The sequence below is a fragment of the Rhipicephalus microplus genome, chromosome 7 (genome assembly GCF_043290135.1).
Source record: "Rhipicephalus microplus isolate Deutch F79 chromosome 7, USDA_Rmic, whole genome shotgun sequence".
NCBI classification, from domain to species: Eukaryota; Metazoa; Arthropoda; class Arachnida; order Ixodida; family Ixodidae; genus Rhipicephalus; species Rhipicephalus microplus.
This window is the reverse complement of record NC_134706.1, coordinates 6,505,052-6,517,964: the sequence shown is the minus strand read 5'-3', so window position 1 is coordinate 6,517,964 and position 12,913 is coordinate 6,505,052. Positions and strand designations below refer to the sequence as shown.

Below are 12,913 nucleotides of genomic sequence, written 5' to 3'. Positions count from 1 at the left end.
CAAACGGAAAATCCGTGATAAACAACTTGCAACTCGGCAGTCATCGCTTATCTTGGCCGCGTTCTTCGGAAGCTTGCATTTGAGTAGCATTACACGTGGTGTATGGTTCGGTGGCTGTGGCCGTCATTTCAATACCATAGCGCAGTTCGCCAATGTAGAAAACAGCCACGCCTAGAAGTACAAATAAAATAAAATTTCAATTACGGGACTAGTATTTGAATCTACCCTAGCGTAGCGTTCCGTACGCCGTTTCCGAAAGTTCAATGCATCGTGAAATGGAATAGTTATGAAAATATGTAGACTTTTATGTGGAGTTCGCTGATTTCGCGCAATAGTTGTACGCAAAAATGTACGAAGTTATTAGGTTCACGAAACAGTTTCACTGCGAAACCTTCGAGATCTTTTCTGCTTTCAGCCTGCCATTTCTTTCTTTCTTTCTTTCTTTCTTTCTTTCTTTCTTTCTTTCTTTCTTTCTTTCTTTCTTTCTTTCTTTCTTTCTTTCTTTCTTTCTTTCTTTCTTTCTTTCTTTCTTTCTTTCTTTCTTTCTTTCTTTCTTTCTTTCTTTCTTTCTTTCTAAGAGGTATACCGTTCGACAGCGGCTTGTCGGTGTAAGGCGAGAGCCCGGGGTCACGTGACCGGGATAGAAACGTCACATGTGACGTCAATAGTAGAGCGACACGGATCGGTCGACCCTGGTTCTTGGAGTGTCGTAACGCTTGTATAACAGTGGAAAGGCACTATTGCGCTCAGAAAGTGGTCTCAAATGGGTCTCAAAGACCATTTAGGATCATCCTGGATTGATAACGTTTGTTTTGTATTCGTATTAAACAAACCGTTTTACGATGAACTCGTGCGCAAGAAAAAAAATAAACACACAGTTGGAACCAGTACATTCAACGTTTCATGACCTTGATAAAGTTTAATGTTACGACGTAGAAAATCTGCAATACATTCGTTTAACAGCCCAAGATGGCGACGCCCTTGAATCGAAAATAAAATCGTGGCGTTTGCTGCGTTAAACACTGGAGCTCTCGTCAAAGCGTCGACTCGCAGTGGCAGCCCTCCTTCTTCAAGGATTTTCAAATTTTACGGTCGTGGAATGACGTCATCCATGACGTGTTCTTCCCAGGCCCCGTGCCTGCGAGCTTCTCGGAGGTTAGCTAGCGTTGCGAGTGGAAGAAGACTATTGCCGTGTGGTAAAACTGGTGCCTCTGCGGTGTTTCTCTTTGCGCGTGATGCGCAGAAGCTGCAAAGATTGCGTCTCCCGGCACAGCTTCCCGTGTCGCGACCTACATCGGTCACGCGCGGCGGGCGACTTCGCACCTTGCGGCCGCCGTGGAAGCTCTGTTCTGTCACGACTTCGTCGTCGTTTCGGCCGGTGAGCGTTTACCGTTATCAGTTCCGAGATAGTCGTGCAGGAAGAAGAGCTCTCCGCGAGTGGCGTGGAACGCGGCGAATCGCTCGTCTCGCTGTAGCAAACCTTATCAACGGGAGACCGCGTGTAACCAGGGTTCCGCATTGTCGGCGTTATGTGTCTTACAAAATTTGGCGTGCTTTATTTTTTTCGGCTTGTCTTACTTATATGAAAAAAAAGCGTTATGTTCGCATCGGTGTTTATCTTATTTTACTTTCCATTTACCGGCTTATTTCCCCAGTTTTGAAAGAAAACGGCATGATTAAGTGCTCATTTTTCTTTGTTAGAACCGTAATAAAAACCAACTGCTGACGAAGCCAAAAAAGACACAGTGGTCGTTAGTTGTGGTATTTCGATTGATTTGTAGTGATCATGATATAAATAAAATGCGAATCGACTAGTGGACGTAAAGGCATACTTGCAAGCACCGAACCTGCGACATTCGTGCCATGCCATGTGGTTGAAATTTCCGGAAGCGTCTCTCTTCACATTGTGGTTCCCGGACGTAAAACGCCAGATATTATTATTTTAGTTATCGACGGTCACGCTTTATGAATATAGACGCCGAACAAATAATAATGCATCCAGAATGATGAATGTAATTTTTTTATCCAGAGGACATGTTTACGATGACTCTGTATCGATTAACGTTAACGCGACATTACAGGGCCTCGCCGCGGTGGTCTAGTGGCAAAGGTACTCGGCTGCTGACCCGCAGGTCGCGTGATCGAATCCCGGCTGCGGCGACTGCATTTCCGATGAAGGCGGAAATGTTGTAGGCCCGTGTGCTCAGATTTGGGTGCACGTTAAAGAACTCCAGGTGGTCGAAATTTCCGGAGCCCTCCACTACGGCGTCTCTCTTAATCATGGTGGTTTTGAGACGTTAAACGTCACATATCATTAGCTTTCGGTGATATACCTGGACCGTTTCGCGGTCAGGGGAATTGTGCTTGGTCACTCGCGTTTTACAAAATTTCGATAACCTGACCTAGAACGGGCGCTGCTTACAACTTGTCAGTCACGGCGTATTAAGGTACTAAAATATGTGCATGACACAGGCGCGTGGACACCAATCTGTGATTAATCATTTGTCGAAACTCGGTGGAACGTCTCCATGAACGTTCTCGGTTTGAAATTCTCTCTCCGCATGCGCGAAATATATTTACAAGCGGGCTATGGCACCCTCACGGGTCGTGTGAATGGATGTCACCCTGCGAGCTAGTTTGTTTCTGCTTTTTGGGTGAGTTCACTAATTGCCATGAAAGAACTTACCCAATATGTCATGAAATGTTGGGCTTTCGCGATACAATTCGTGATAGCTGTTATCACGCACTACAGGGTCACAAGAATGTCCGTGAAGAACAGCAAATGAAGTGAATATGCGTGCATATTGCACAGGTCACCGGCGACTCGTGCCACACGTGCCGCAACCGCGTGTTCCTCCTGGAGCGACTCATGGTGGACGGCCGACTGTACCACCGGTCTTGCTTCCGCTGCAGTCGCTGCGACGCCGTCCTCAGCCCGGGCGCCTACAACGAGTGCGACAATGCGCCGGGCACGTACGAGTGCACCGTCTGCCCAAAGGTATATTCACTCATTTACGGACGGGACTTAACCTTGCCGTTGGTGTATTTGACACCTGAATGAACAGTGCAGCGGTGTAGACCCGTGAAAACGGTTAGATTGGTGCATGGAACCTGCGGTACATAGAAATTTTGGCCGTTGTAAATCCGAAGTTGGTGTGGCGTGCGACGAGTCGGAGATACCACAAAACAAATTTGTGGGTTCGACTGCTACAACACAGTGTTCCGACACCAGAGAAGCTGCTGTACGGTTTAGTGGCGCCATTTCTCACATTGGGAACAAAATGTTCAGGCATGTATACGTGGGACGGGATGCTTGTTTCATTGTAGCGATATGCAAACGTTTTGAGGGACGTCAACTTGTTATCATTTATCACTGGCTTCGGGTTTATTGCGGACAGAACTAGTCATGCTCAAAAAGACGACGTTAAACCGGACTAGCCGCGATTATCTCTGCGCAAAACTTGAACGGAAATAAAGAAAAAAAAACAGCATGCCCGTCAACGAAGTGCCCAGATTTTTAAATATATCTTGCGCGAGCGCCGAAGTTTTTGTGCGTCAGCGCCTTACGACGGAGCGCGCTCAGCTGCGCCCATCGTCTGCTTGGCGCTGTTCCTTCGTGAAAACGTCGCCCTGCATCAACTCACTTCAGCTTATTTCATGCGGGGGGGGGGGGGGGGCGTGTGACGTATCCGCGGATTTCATTTTCTCGGTTGCTTGCTGATCTTCGGAATATAAGATACGGGCAAGATGGGCTGTCCGTTCGTCTCGAGTGAGTTAACGCAGGGTGACGTTCTCGCGAAGGAATAACAGCCAAGCAGACGATGGGCCCAGCTGAGCGCGCTTCGTGGGCATGTGGTTACTTTGGCCCCGTACCTCTCTCTTTTATAATAAATGTTTTTCATCATCATCATCTCGACCTGTTGCAACTTAACTTTGCTCCGTCGTATACGGTGCCACAAAAATGGCACTCACGCACGATAGTCGTGTGTTCAATCTCTCCGTCCCGTTTTTTTTTTTTGCGCTGTTACCCTCAGTATCATGTACCAACGGGCCTTTCAAGAAACCCTTCTACAACAGTTAAAATTTTGGGGGCTGCACCTGATGATCCTGTATACTGATGCAAAGCACAGTGCGGTGTGCATTGAATCTGATGTGCATTGCAAAAGCGAAACGTCGCTTATTTTTACCGCGCAGGACGAAGGGCCCGAGTTCACTCTCACGCGAGAAGACGACGCACCACCGAAGACGTCGACACCGAAGGGCACGCCAGCGTCGGTGACGGCGCCGACGAAGCCGGAGATACCGGAAAAGAAACTCGAGCTCACCGAGAGCGTTCGCGTCGCCCGCAAGCTCTTCCAGAGCGCCATGGTGGCCGACGACGCGTCACCGGACGCGACGAGGGCCAACGCCTCAAAGGCCCCGGAGACCACCAACTCGTCGGTCGATTCTGCGCCGGCTGTCCGAAACGGTGACGAGGGCTCGGAGAGCCCCGTCGCCAAGTGGAAGTCCATGCAGAAGCCCGAGTTGCCGGCGTTCCTGCGACGTCGCGACGATCAGCCGACGACTTCGACAGTGCGGGAAAACATTAAGCGGTTCTCCCAGGCCGCCGAGGCGAACAACAAGTCCTCCGCCTGGACCAGTAGTCCTCGGAGCACTCCCCGGAGCGCCTCGAAGTCTCAGGAGGAGACGTCGGCCAGCCCGAATGTGACGCCGCGAGTCGCAGATTCAATGCCGCCCCGTGACAGTGCCGCGGCGCGAGCTCTTCCTCGGAGTCAGACCACCACGAGCACCACTTCGCCGCAGAAAACTACCACGTTCGACTTGCCGGTCATCAAGTCTGACGTGCCAGTGGGTGACGTGATTCCTAGACCAGCGCCGCGTACTAGAACGTTAAAACCGTCAGATCTCAGTGCGGCGGGAAACTTTGCGTTCACGTCCTCATCCGTCAGCTCGAGCTGCGGGTCGGACGATCAAGCTGACGGCGGCGCCGCGCCGTCGGAGTCTCCGCCGCCTCTGCCGTCGGAACCGCCGCCATCTCTGACTTGCGAAGATGATGACGTCACCCTGCCGGGAGAAAAAGCGTCGTCGCCGTCGCCCAAGTCGACGAAATTAGCTCAAAACGACGATGCGCCGAGTATAGTAGAAACGAAGCCCACAATTCCTTGCGACGAAGACCACGCCCTGAGCCGCGACCGGGAGTCGGAGGACAAGACCAGGAGGCCCGACCAGGAGTCCAAGGACGTCATAACGATGGTGCCTCCGCGCAGTGACGATGACATAGCGGATGTTACGGTAAACGAAGACAAGGTGGCCCTGAATGTGCCTATTGTCGTGGAGCCTCCGGTGTCCTCGTACCCCACAGACCTCAACCCGTTCGGTGAGGAAGAAGAGGAAGGAGAGGACAAAGATAAGGAAGAGTACCCCGAGTCCCTAAACCCGTTCGGGGATGACGAGGAAGATGACGACGACCGCAGCAGCGCGTGCAAGACGAGTCTGTATGACGACTCGCTGAATCCGTTCTCCGAGGGAGATGACACGTCGTTCTCAAGCACGGCGTCTCCTAGGAGACCTTCCCCGAGAGTGCGGAAGAAGCAGGCCGCACCGCCTCCTCCGATCAAGAAGAATGACGACGTCGCTGCGAAGGACAAGGACGGTGTCAAGGACAAGCAGGAGAAGAACCAAGCGAACAAGTCCTTACAGGACACGCCCTCCAAGAGTACGTTCGCGTACTGGAAGCGGAAGAAGAGGCCGGCGCCGTCCGTGCCCGTTCCTGTCCGCAGAGAGGTCAGTTGAGTGCATTTATTTGTTCTATCGGGCATAAGGGGATAGGGGAGGGGTATTTTGTGACTGTCATTGAGCTATAGGCGCAAAACAAAGCAGGACAGAACGGCATATACGCACAACTATCGGTGTTCCCAGCGCATAGGTTGCAATTTCAGCGCCGTGTGCACAGGTGGGTATGTAGTGTATGGGGGGGAGGGGTTTGAACTTGCCTCTCATCCTCCCCTCACTGTAGAACTCCACGCTTGTCTGCGGCCCTGTTTTACTGCTGTTGTCCTTGTACTTGTGCGCAAGCGCAAACAAGAATCTTAGAGGGTGCTTCACGGTTTGCACATGTGTGGAAGACAGACGCTACAACTGTACAAATACTGAAAAAAAGAACAGCCGGTTATTTATTGAAAGTCGAGGAAATTTCAGGGCGAACTACCCGCCACGGGAGTTCAGTGGCTAAGGTGCTTGGCTGTTGACCTGCAGGTCGCGGGATTGAATCCCGGCTGTGGCGGCCGCATTTTACGTTAAAGATCCCCCAGGTGGTCGAAATTTCCGGAGTCCTCCTCTACGGCGTCTCTTATAATCATATCATGGTTTTGAGATGTTAAACCCCATTCAGTTATTATTTTATTGTTTTAGGGAAAACTACTTCTGCCTTTCCTGAATCTCAATGACCGCCGCACCCGTCCTGGTAGAGTCCAGGAACGGGCACTCGCATTTCGGCGCTCACATTTCGATTGGGCCGAAATATATACAACCAGTGTATTTTTATAAGGAAAAAAAATGGTGCTCTCAAATTTATGTGCACCAAGAATTCGCAGGTGTTCTGTGGCAGATCTAGTGAAAGGCGGTGGGTGGATGCTCGACAATAAAAGGAGGGAAAAAAAAATCACAGCATATCCACAAAGTGAATGATGATGAGTTGGGCAATGCGTCTGTCCGTGCGTGCTTCCGTCTATGCTTCCGCATTTCGATGGGGCCGAAATGCGGCCGGTGTATGCTTATAACAAAAAAAAAGTACTGTGCTCTCAAATTTGGGTGCACGAAGAACCCGCAGGTGTTCTGTGGCAGATCTAGAAAAAGGCGGTGGGTGGATGCCCCCACCCTTCAGTGCTTGTCGTCCACCTCCAATTACAGATTGTGGGACCACTGTCAGTACCAATTAATAGTTTTGATGTTGCTGTGAGGTTCTTGCGATGATTAACATACTGAAAACAATAACGTTAGGACTCCCCCCCCCCCCCCCCCATTGCGCCGAAATAAGTGGCAGTATCTGCCCCTGCAGGTGGTCGAAGCTACTTCTGGGTCACTTACTTGGGTGTGCTTCATAATAAAATCGGACTTTAGGCAGGTTAAATATCCTAGGACATATTTTCGTCGAGGTTCATCTGTCGTGACGTCGCGACACAAAAGGTGGCCTCGTGAGAGAGGGTAACTTGCAGCTATGCAGAAAGGAAGAGTTAGGGGACGGCACAGAGCAACACGATTGAAGCCAAGCAATAGTGTTGTCACAACATGTACAGTACTAACAGATTCAAACGCCACATTCAGTTGCTTAGTATATAAGGAATGTTATGGTCAATTACTTGAAATAGGACTTCATGTCACGACGAATCTGGTCTCTAAAGATAATTTTGGCTCTGACCTACACGTTCTAGTCGAAATTTCGGCGATGTGATGCACACTGAAGACGGGGTAAAGAAAAGTACGGTGTTTACACAGCCTGTAAGATACGCGGCTGCAACATCAGCGCGCGCGGTGTAAGCACGGATGAAGTTTGTTTCCTCCTCTGTTAGTTAGGGTAGAGTAGTACACTGTAGTTAGGGTATGATACCGTAATGGGTACCTCAAGATAGCGGCAGCCGTGACAATTTATCCCGTTAGAGAGGGTTAGTATATAGTGCACTGTAGTGTCAGTGCAGGGGAGTGCACATGGCCGTTCGGCCCTCGCTAGCTTTTAAGTGTGAATACACTTTATAAGCGACCCCAAACCATCCACCGCCGTCGGCGGCGTCCGCAGTCTTCTCTCTATTTTTAAAAGAAAGAGGACTTGGCTGGCCGCAGCGCGACGCTCTACCGAATAAGCCACGGACGCGACGCTGATAGTCTCCCTCCTCCTTCGCTCGCTCCTCCGCTCTCCTCGCTCGCTGCAGCTGCGCACGCACCCCTCTCACTCGCGCGCCCGCCTTCTCTCTCAATCTCCCGTCGAGAGCGGGTCGTGAGGGGGAGTAAAGTTAAAATCCGTTGGCATTCGCCAGTGAGTTAACGTAAACTCCCCCGTGTGATCAAATTGCGATTCCCAGGAACCATTACACCATAAAGGCACCATAGTGTGATTAATACATATAATAGTGCGAATTAATAAATACCCCTCATAGCGTCACCCCGCGTGTTCGCACTTACCCATGTTCACCCTCGGGGAAATGCTTGGGAGTTTTTTATGCTCTCGCCGCATTCTGGTCGCCAGCCGCGCCAAGGGGGGAACACAAAGGAACACGATGTGGCATCGGCATCAATATGATGTCACCGTCTCTTGCTCGGCGCATTCGAGAAAGAGTTTAAGCGGTATTTCAGTGAGCTGGCACAAAGGCGTGTGCACGGTGCAGGGGGGGGGGGGGGGGGAGGCAAGGAAGCGAAGCCAGCCCAAGTAGGGATGGGGAACGATGCGACTCGTGGAGGAAGGCTGCGACGAACATTCACCCCCCCCCCTTTTTTTTTGACGGAGAATTCTGCGCATGCCTATGAGCTGTGACGTCAGTCAGTGCAAACTATCAGGGGTCACTTATGCAGCTGATGCTGCATGAGATCTTGGGAAAGGGGAGGGGGGTCGAGGGGATTGTCACCTCATCGCATATCGGGGACGACGGCCCCACGCTGCCATGTGCGGCATTTGAAAATGCTCACGCAGTGGGAAAACGATGCCTAGAGCTGTGGCTGCTCATTTCTTCACGCTCCGAACACTCGTTGTTTCGCTGGAAGCACGTTTGAAAGTGCTGCAATTATAGGTTTAATTGAAGTCCTTGAATGTCTTTTTTTTTTTTTGGAAAGTATCCTCTTTTTTTTTTTACCAAGCTGCCGCGCTGGAAAGTATCCTTTTTTTTTTTTACCAAGCTGCCGCGCCGCGTACCCTCCTCTCCCGTTGCGCGTTAAATACATGCGAAGCATTTTTTTCTTTGTGTTTTCATTTTTTGCCGTCGCAATCACAGGGACAGGTGGGAAAGAAGGGCGTGACGACTCGGTTAGGAAAGGGTACAGAGGAAAGGTGGCCAATCGAGAGAGGAGGCTCAGCCTGTAGGGAGAGGATATATAAGAAAAAAGCGCTGGAGGGAAGGAAAGTGTCGGTACTTTATATTTTAAGGGACTGTAGCTTTAGTGAAGTTTAAATTCTTCAGTTTAGTTGTGCACAAGGGCAGTCACGTGGTGGTATTTTATATTTTGCGGGCTTAAAATTATGGCCTCGCTGCTAGTGCACTGCCGCAAAAAGCCAAATCAGTAACTTTAAAAGGCTTTCTACAACTTAACGAAATGCAGTTGGTCCTAATGGGTATACGAATATCACATAGCTGGTTTTAGTTGATTGATAAGATATTAACGAATGCCACAGGACAGCAAATGTATGCATTGGTTTCATTCAGTTGTGGTTAAACAATTATTTCAAACATTTGATTCTATTTATGTGAAACATTCTGTACAAAAGGTAAAAAAAAATGAATGGGGAAGGGGTTTAAAACCCCCCCAAAGGTCTTCTTTAGGTATAATGGAGGCATATAAACATGCTTGTGGTGCCATTACGTCGGAACGTCTGCCATGCTTTGCTCACAACTCGAGCAGGTTTTCTGTAATATTTATTAACAAATACTTTGTGGGCTCCGCATGTAATTATTATGGGATGGGTTTAATTTTTTTTACTACAAAATAATTTTTATAACACAAAAACAAAGAGCACACATTAAAGAACCACTGAATATATAATGACAAAATGTGGTAGACATGATATAACTCTGGTGTCACATTCAATAAATAAAATACTTAGTACACATTGCATAAATTTGAGGTAGCCTACGTGATACGATTGTGAATTAAATGTATAAACATGAATATGTGATCATATGGGAAGCAGGAACTATCCTAGATGGTTAATATTTTATTTCTAAATGCCATATGGTCATCAATGTGCACGTTATTGAGCAGGTCATTTCATTGACTAATTGTATGTGGAAGAATCTTAGGCACTCTACAAGTGTCGTTGTGGTCATAAAGTCCACAGAAACTATGTTGATTATAAACTCGGCTCACTACGTTGATTACAATAACTGATCACAGATCAAGCGGATTCCATTAAAGGAGATTCAAGCGGAGATGGAGGAGATCGCCACCAAGCAGGAGGAACTGGAGAGGCAAGGTCGCGAGATTGAGATGCAAATACGCGACCGCAACGGCAAGTACTCGAAAGGTGGACTTGTTCCTCCCACTGCCACCGCTGGTGCCATTGCTTCAGGTTTGCGGGCTACAGCTTTTTGCTCCATGCTCATCTTTTCTCTCACTGACAAAGCTGGGGGGGGGTAACATGCTGGTCTTGGCAATTGATGGATTTTACTGAAAATGCTCGCCTGGCTTCAAGATGCTGCAAAAAAGCAAGAGGCACGCGACAATAGAGAGAAGTGCAGATTTGCCGTGTAACATTCATTTCATGTGCATCATTGCTAAAATCTATGGTCATTTATGACAGTAAGGACCTCACATTGAAAAGTGCAATTAAAACCAAGTTCTAGTGCGTAAGGTTTTCAATACATCTACTGTTCGTGAGATGGAACAAAATTGCAATGATAATTGTTTTGAAGAGCTTATATATGTAATCGCAACAGTGTGAACAAAAGCTAGGACTATTGCAACAATCACTGCACCCTGAATGGAAGTCATTAAGTGTATTGTCATTGGAACTAGCGGTTGCCAGACTGCATCTTGCTCTGCAACATAACGCTCTGCTGCAGATTTAAACCGCCGGGCCGGTAACTGCCCTGCTTTCTATCTTTGGCAAAATCTTTTTCTCTCCATTCTATTGTAAAGGGCATTCACTGGCTTTTGGTGCTTGTAACATGGTTGCTTGCTGGTATAGTACTACAATGTGCACATTCTTTTACCCTTGTTTCGCATATGCTCAGACAAAAATAACTGTTTCCAAGCAACCTATCGAAGGGCTTACAATATAATAGCTACCACACGTCTTTTGTTTTGTTTTGTTTTTGTGGTGAAAATGTACGAGCTTTAATAAAACATTCATAGATGAAAGCACTGTGTGAAGGGAAGAGAAGCCTTGAGTGTTTGTGTTCATGGTTTTCTATGCTGTTTAGCTTTTGCCAAGACATGTTACCTTCAACTAACCCAGCTACAAGTTCTTCATGATGGTGAAGTTCATTTGGGCTTCCTAGTTTTTGTCAATTGACAAAACAATTTCTTGCCACTAGTCTTCCTTTAATAAGAAATGCCTTGCAAAGTATGAGAGTTATCTTACCCTTGTAATGGTGCACAGTTGACACTGTGGGAAGAGGAGGGTATGGTAGCATTTTATGATGTGTTTGACTACACTCGGGTACAACATCAGAAGTGGGCAATACTGCCCCTTCAACAGCATATTGACACAATCTTACACCAATTGGTGCTTTCTGCAGAATGACGTCAGGAGCAGAATGGAGAACGCTGTCAAATGGAAAAGAGAGACTCGTAGTTGGATGCCAAACGTCTTGGCCATTTTGGCGACCTTCTCAAATGTATTTGAAAAAAAGGGTGCTGATTTACTGCATTGAAAACAGTGAAACAGTAGAATATTTTCTAGAGAAAAAATTCTTGGCTTGTTGCTGCCTTCTGAACTTCCCGGAATGTCAGTTACGTGTTGCTTGTAGAAAAAATTGTTAAAAAAAAAACGCTCCTTCTTTCTATACCAAGTTCGGTCTACATGTTAAGTAAGGATTCTTGTGTAAGGTGTTTGAAGCTCAGTAATATTAGTGCATTTTTTCTGGCACTTATGCCTCCAAAAATTAAACGTTAATGTGTTATGTTTGTACTTTTTTTATTGCAATGCTGCACTTTCTGTGAATATCTGAGTAGTGAATACTTATTTCACAGAAGGGTATATTTTAAGGAAAAAAATATTTTTAGACCTCTCAAGCTGTTAAACTTTACCAGAAAAATTCACAAATTTTGCGAAATCATCATTTTTGTCTATATTGAGCTGCATTTTGCACCATCTGGCACTCCTATTAAAAATCACGTTAGTTGCAAGTAGATGCTCTTTCCTTTCGCTTATTCTTCCCCAGTGCATTCTCATTTTCAAAATCACATTTTCTGGTGAATTTCGTCATTGTGCGGTCATTGGTGAAGAAAGAGTGCGGCATAACGGGTTCTTTTTCAACATGTAAATTGTGCAAACACTTGAATGCTGGGTGCAGAGTTGGGTTGGGTGAGGTAAGGTTAAGATGGCTGCTCATTGCACACACCCTGCTTGTGAGAATGGCAATGGCTGCAATGTGTGAGAGCTTGCTGTTGTTTACTCTTGTTTTTTGTTTGTATGACTCCATGACGTATTTTAGAGCAATGTTAAAAGGAAATATTTTTGAATTAGGTAGATCAGTTCTCTGGAAGCCGACGAAGTGCAGGAAAGTATAGGGAAGGGTTGCAATTTGGAAAACTGACATCTGCTTGTTTGTGCATGAAGCTATGATAAATAAATAAATAAATAAATAACTATTGCTCAGAAAGGAAACTTTTTAGTAGAAAAAGATTGGCCTGGTCCAAGATTTGAATGTGCAAAACATAGTGTGATACAAACCTGGGCCAATTTTGAGATAAGAAGGGCATGCAGGTGCAGTGTTTATGCCCAATCACAGTCTTCTTGTAAGTCTTGAGAGAGTTGATTTACTATTTCCACTTTGCCTTCTTAAAGATGTCAGCTAACTTGCCTTCGTTCTGCTGTCTGCTAGACTCATGGTTAGGTGAGATCGTGGAACAACTGTGCCAGAAAGGTGTTGGTCCATGGTTCAAATCTGATTCCGAGAAGAACTTCTTATGGACTAAAAGACTTTCTCTGTTTCGGTCTCCTTCATCCTACAAAACAGGTGGATTACAATTTTTCTCCTTTCAAAGG

General features: G+C 47.1%; 1 protein-coding gene across 5 annotated transcripts in view; it reads left to right on the top strand.

The window, feature by feature from the left end:
* MICAL-like (protein) overlaps positions 1 to 12,913 on the top strand; it is a 63,164-nt gene that overhangs the window by 44,768 nt on the left and 5,483 nt on the right. For 4 of the 5 annotated variants that reach the window (XM_075868530.1, XM_075868531.1, XM_075868532.1 and 1 more), the window contains exons 4-6: positions 2,813 to 2,998; positions 4,195 to 5,784; positions 10,096 to 10,270. In XM_075868530.1, coding sequence (XP_075724645.1) covers positions 2,813 to 2,998; positions 4,195 to 5,784; positions 10,096 to 10,270 — 1,951 coding nt within the window. The remainder of the gene's footprint in view (positions 1 to 2,812; positions 2,999 to 4,194; positions 5,785 to 10,095; positions 10,271 to 12,913) is intronic. The other variant, XM_075868533.1, reaches the window with a different exon arrangement.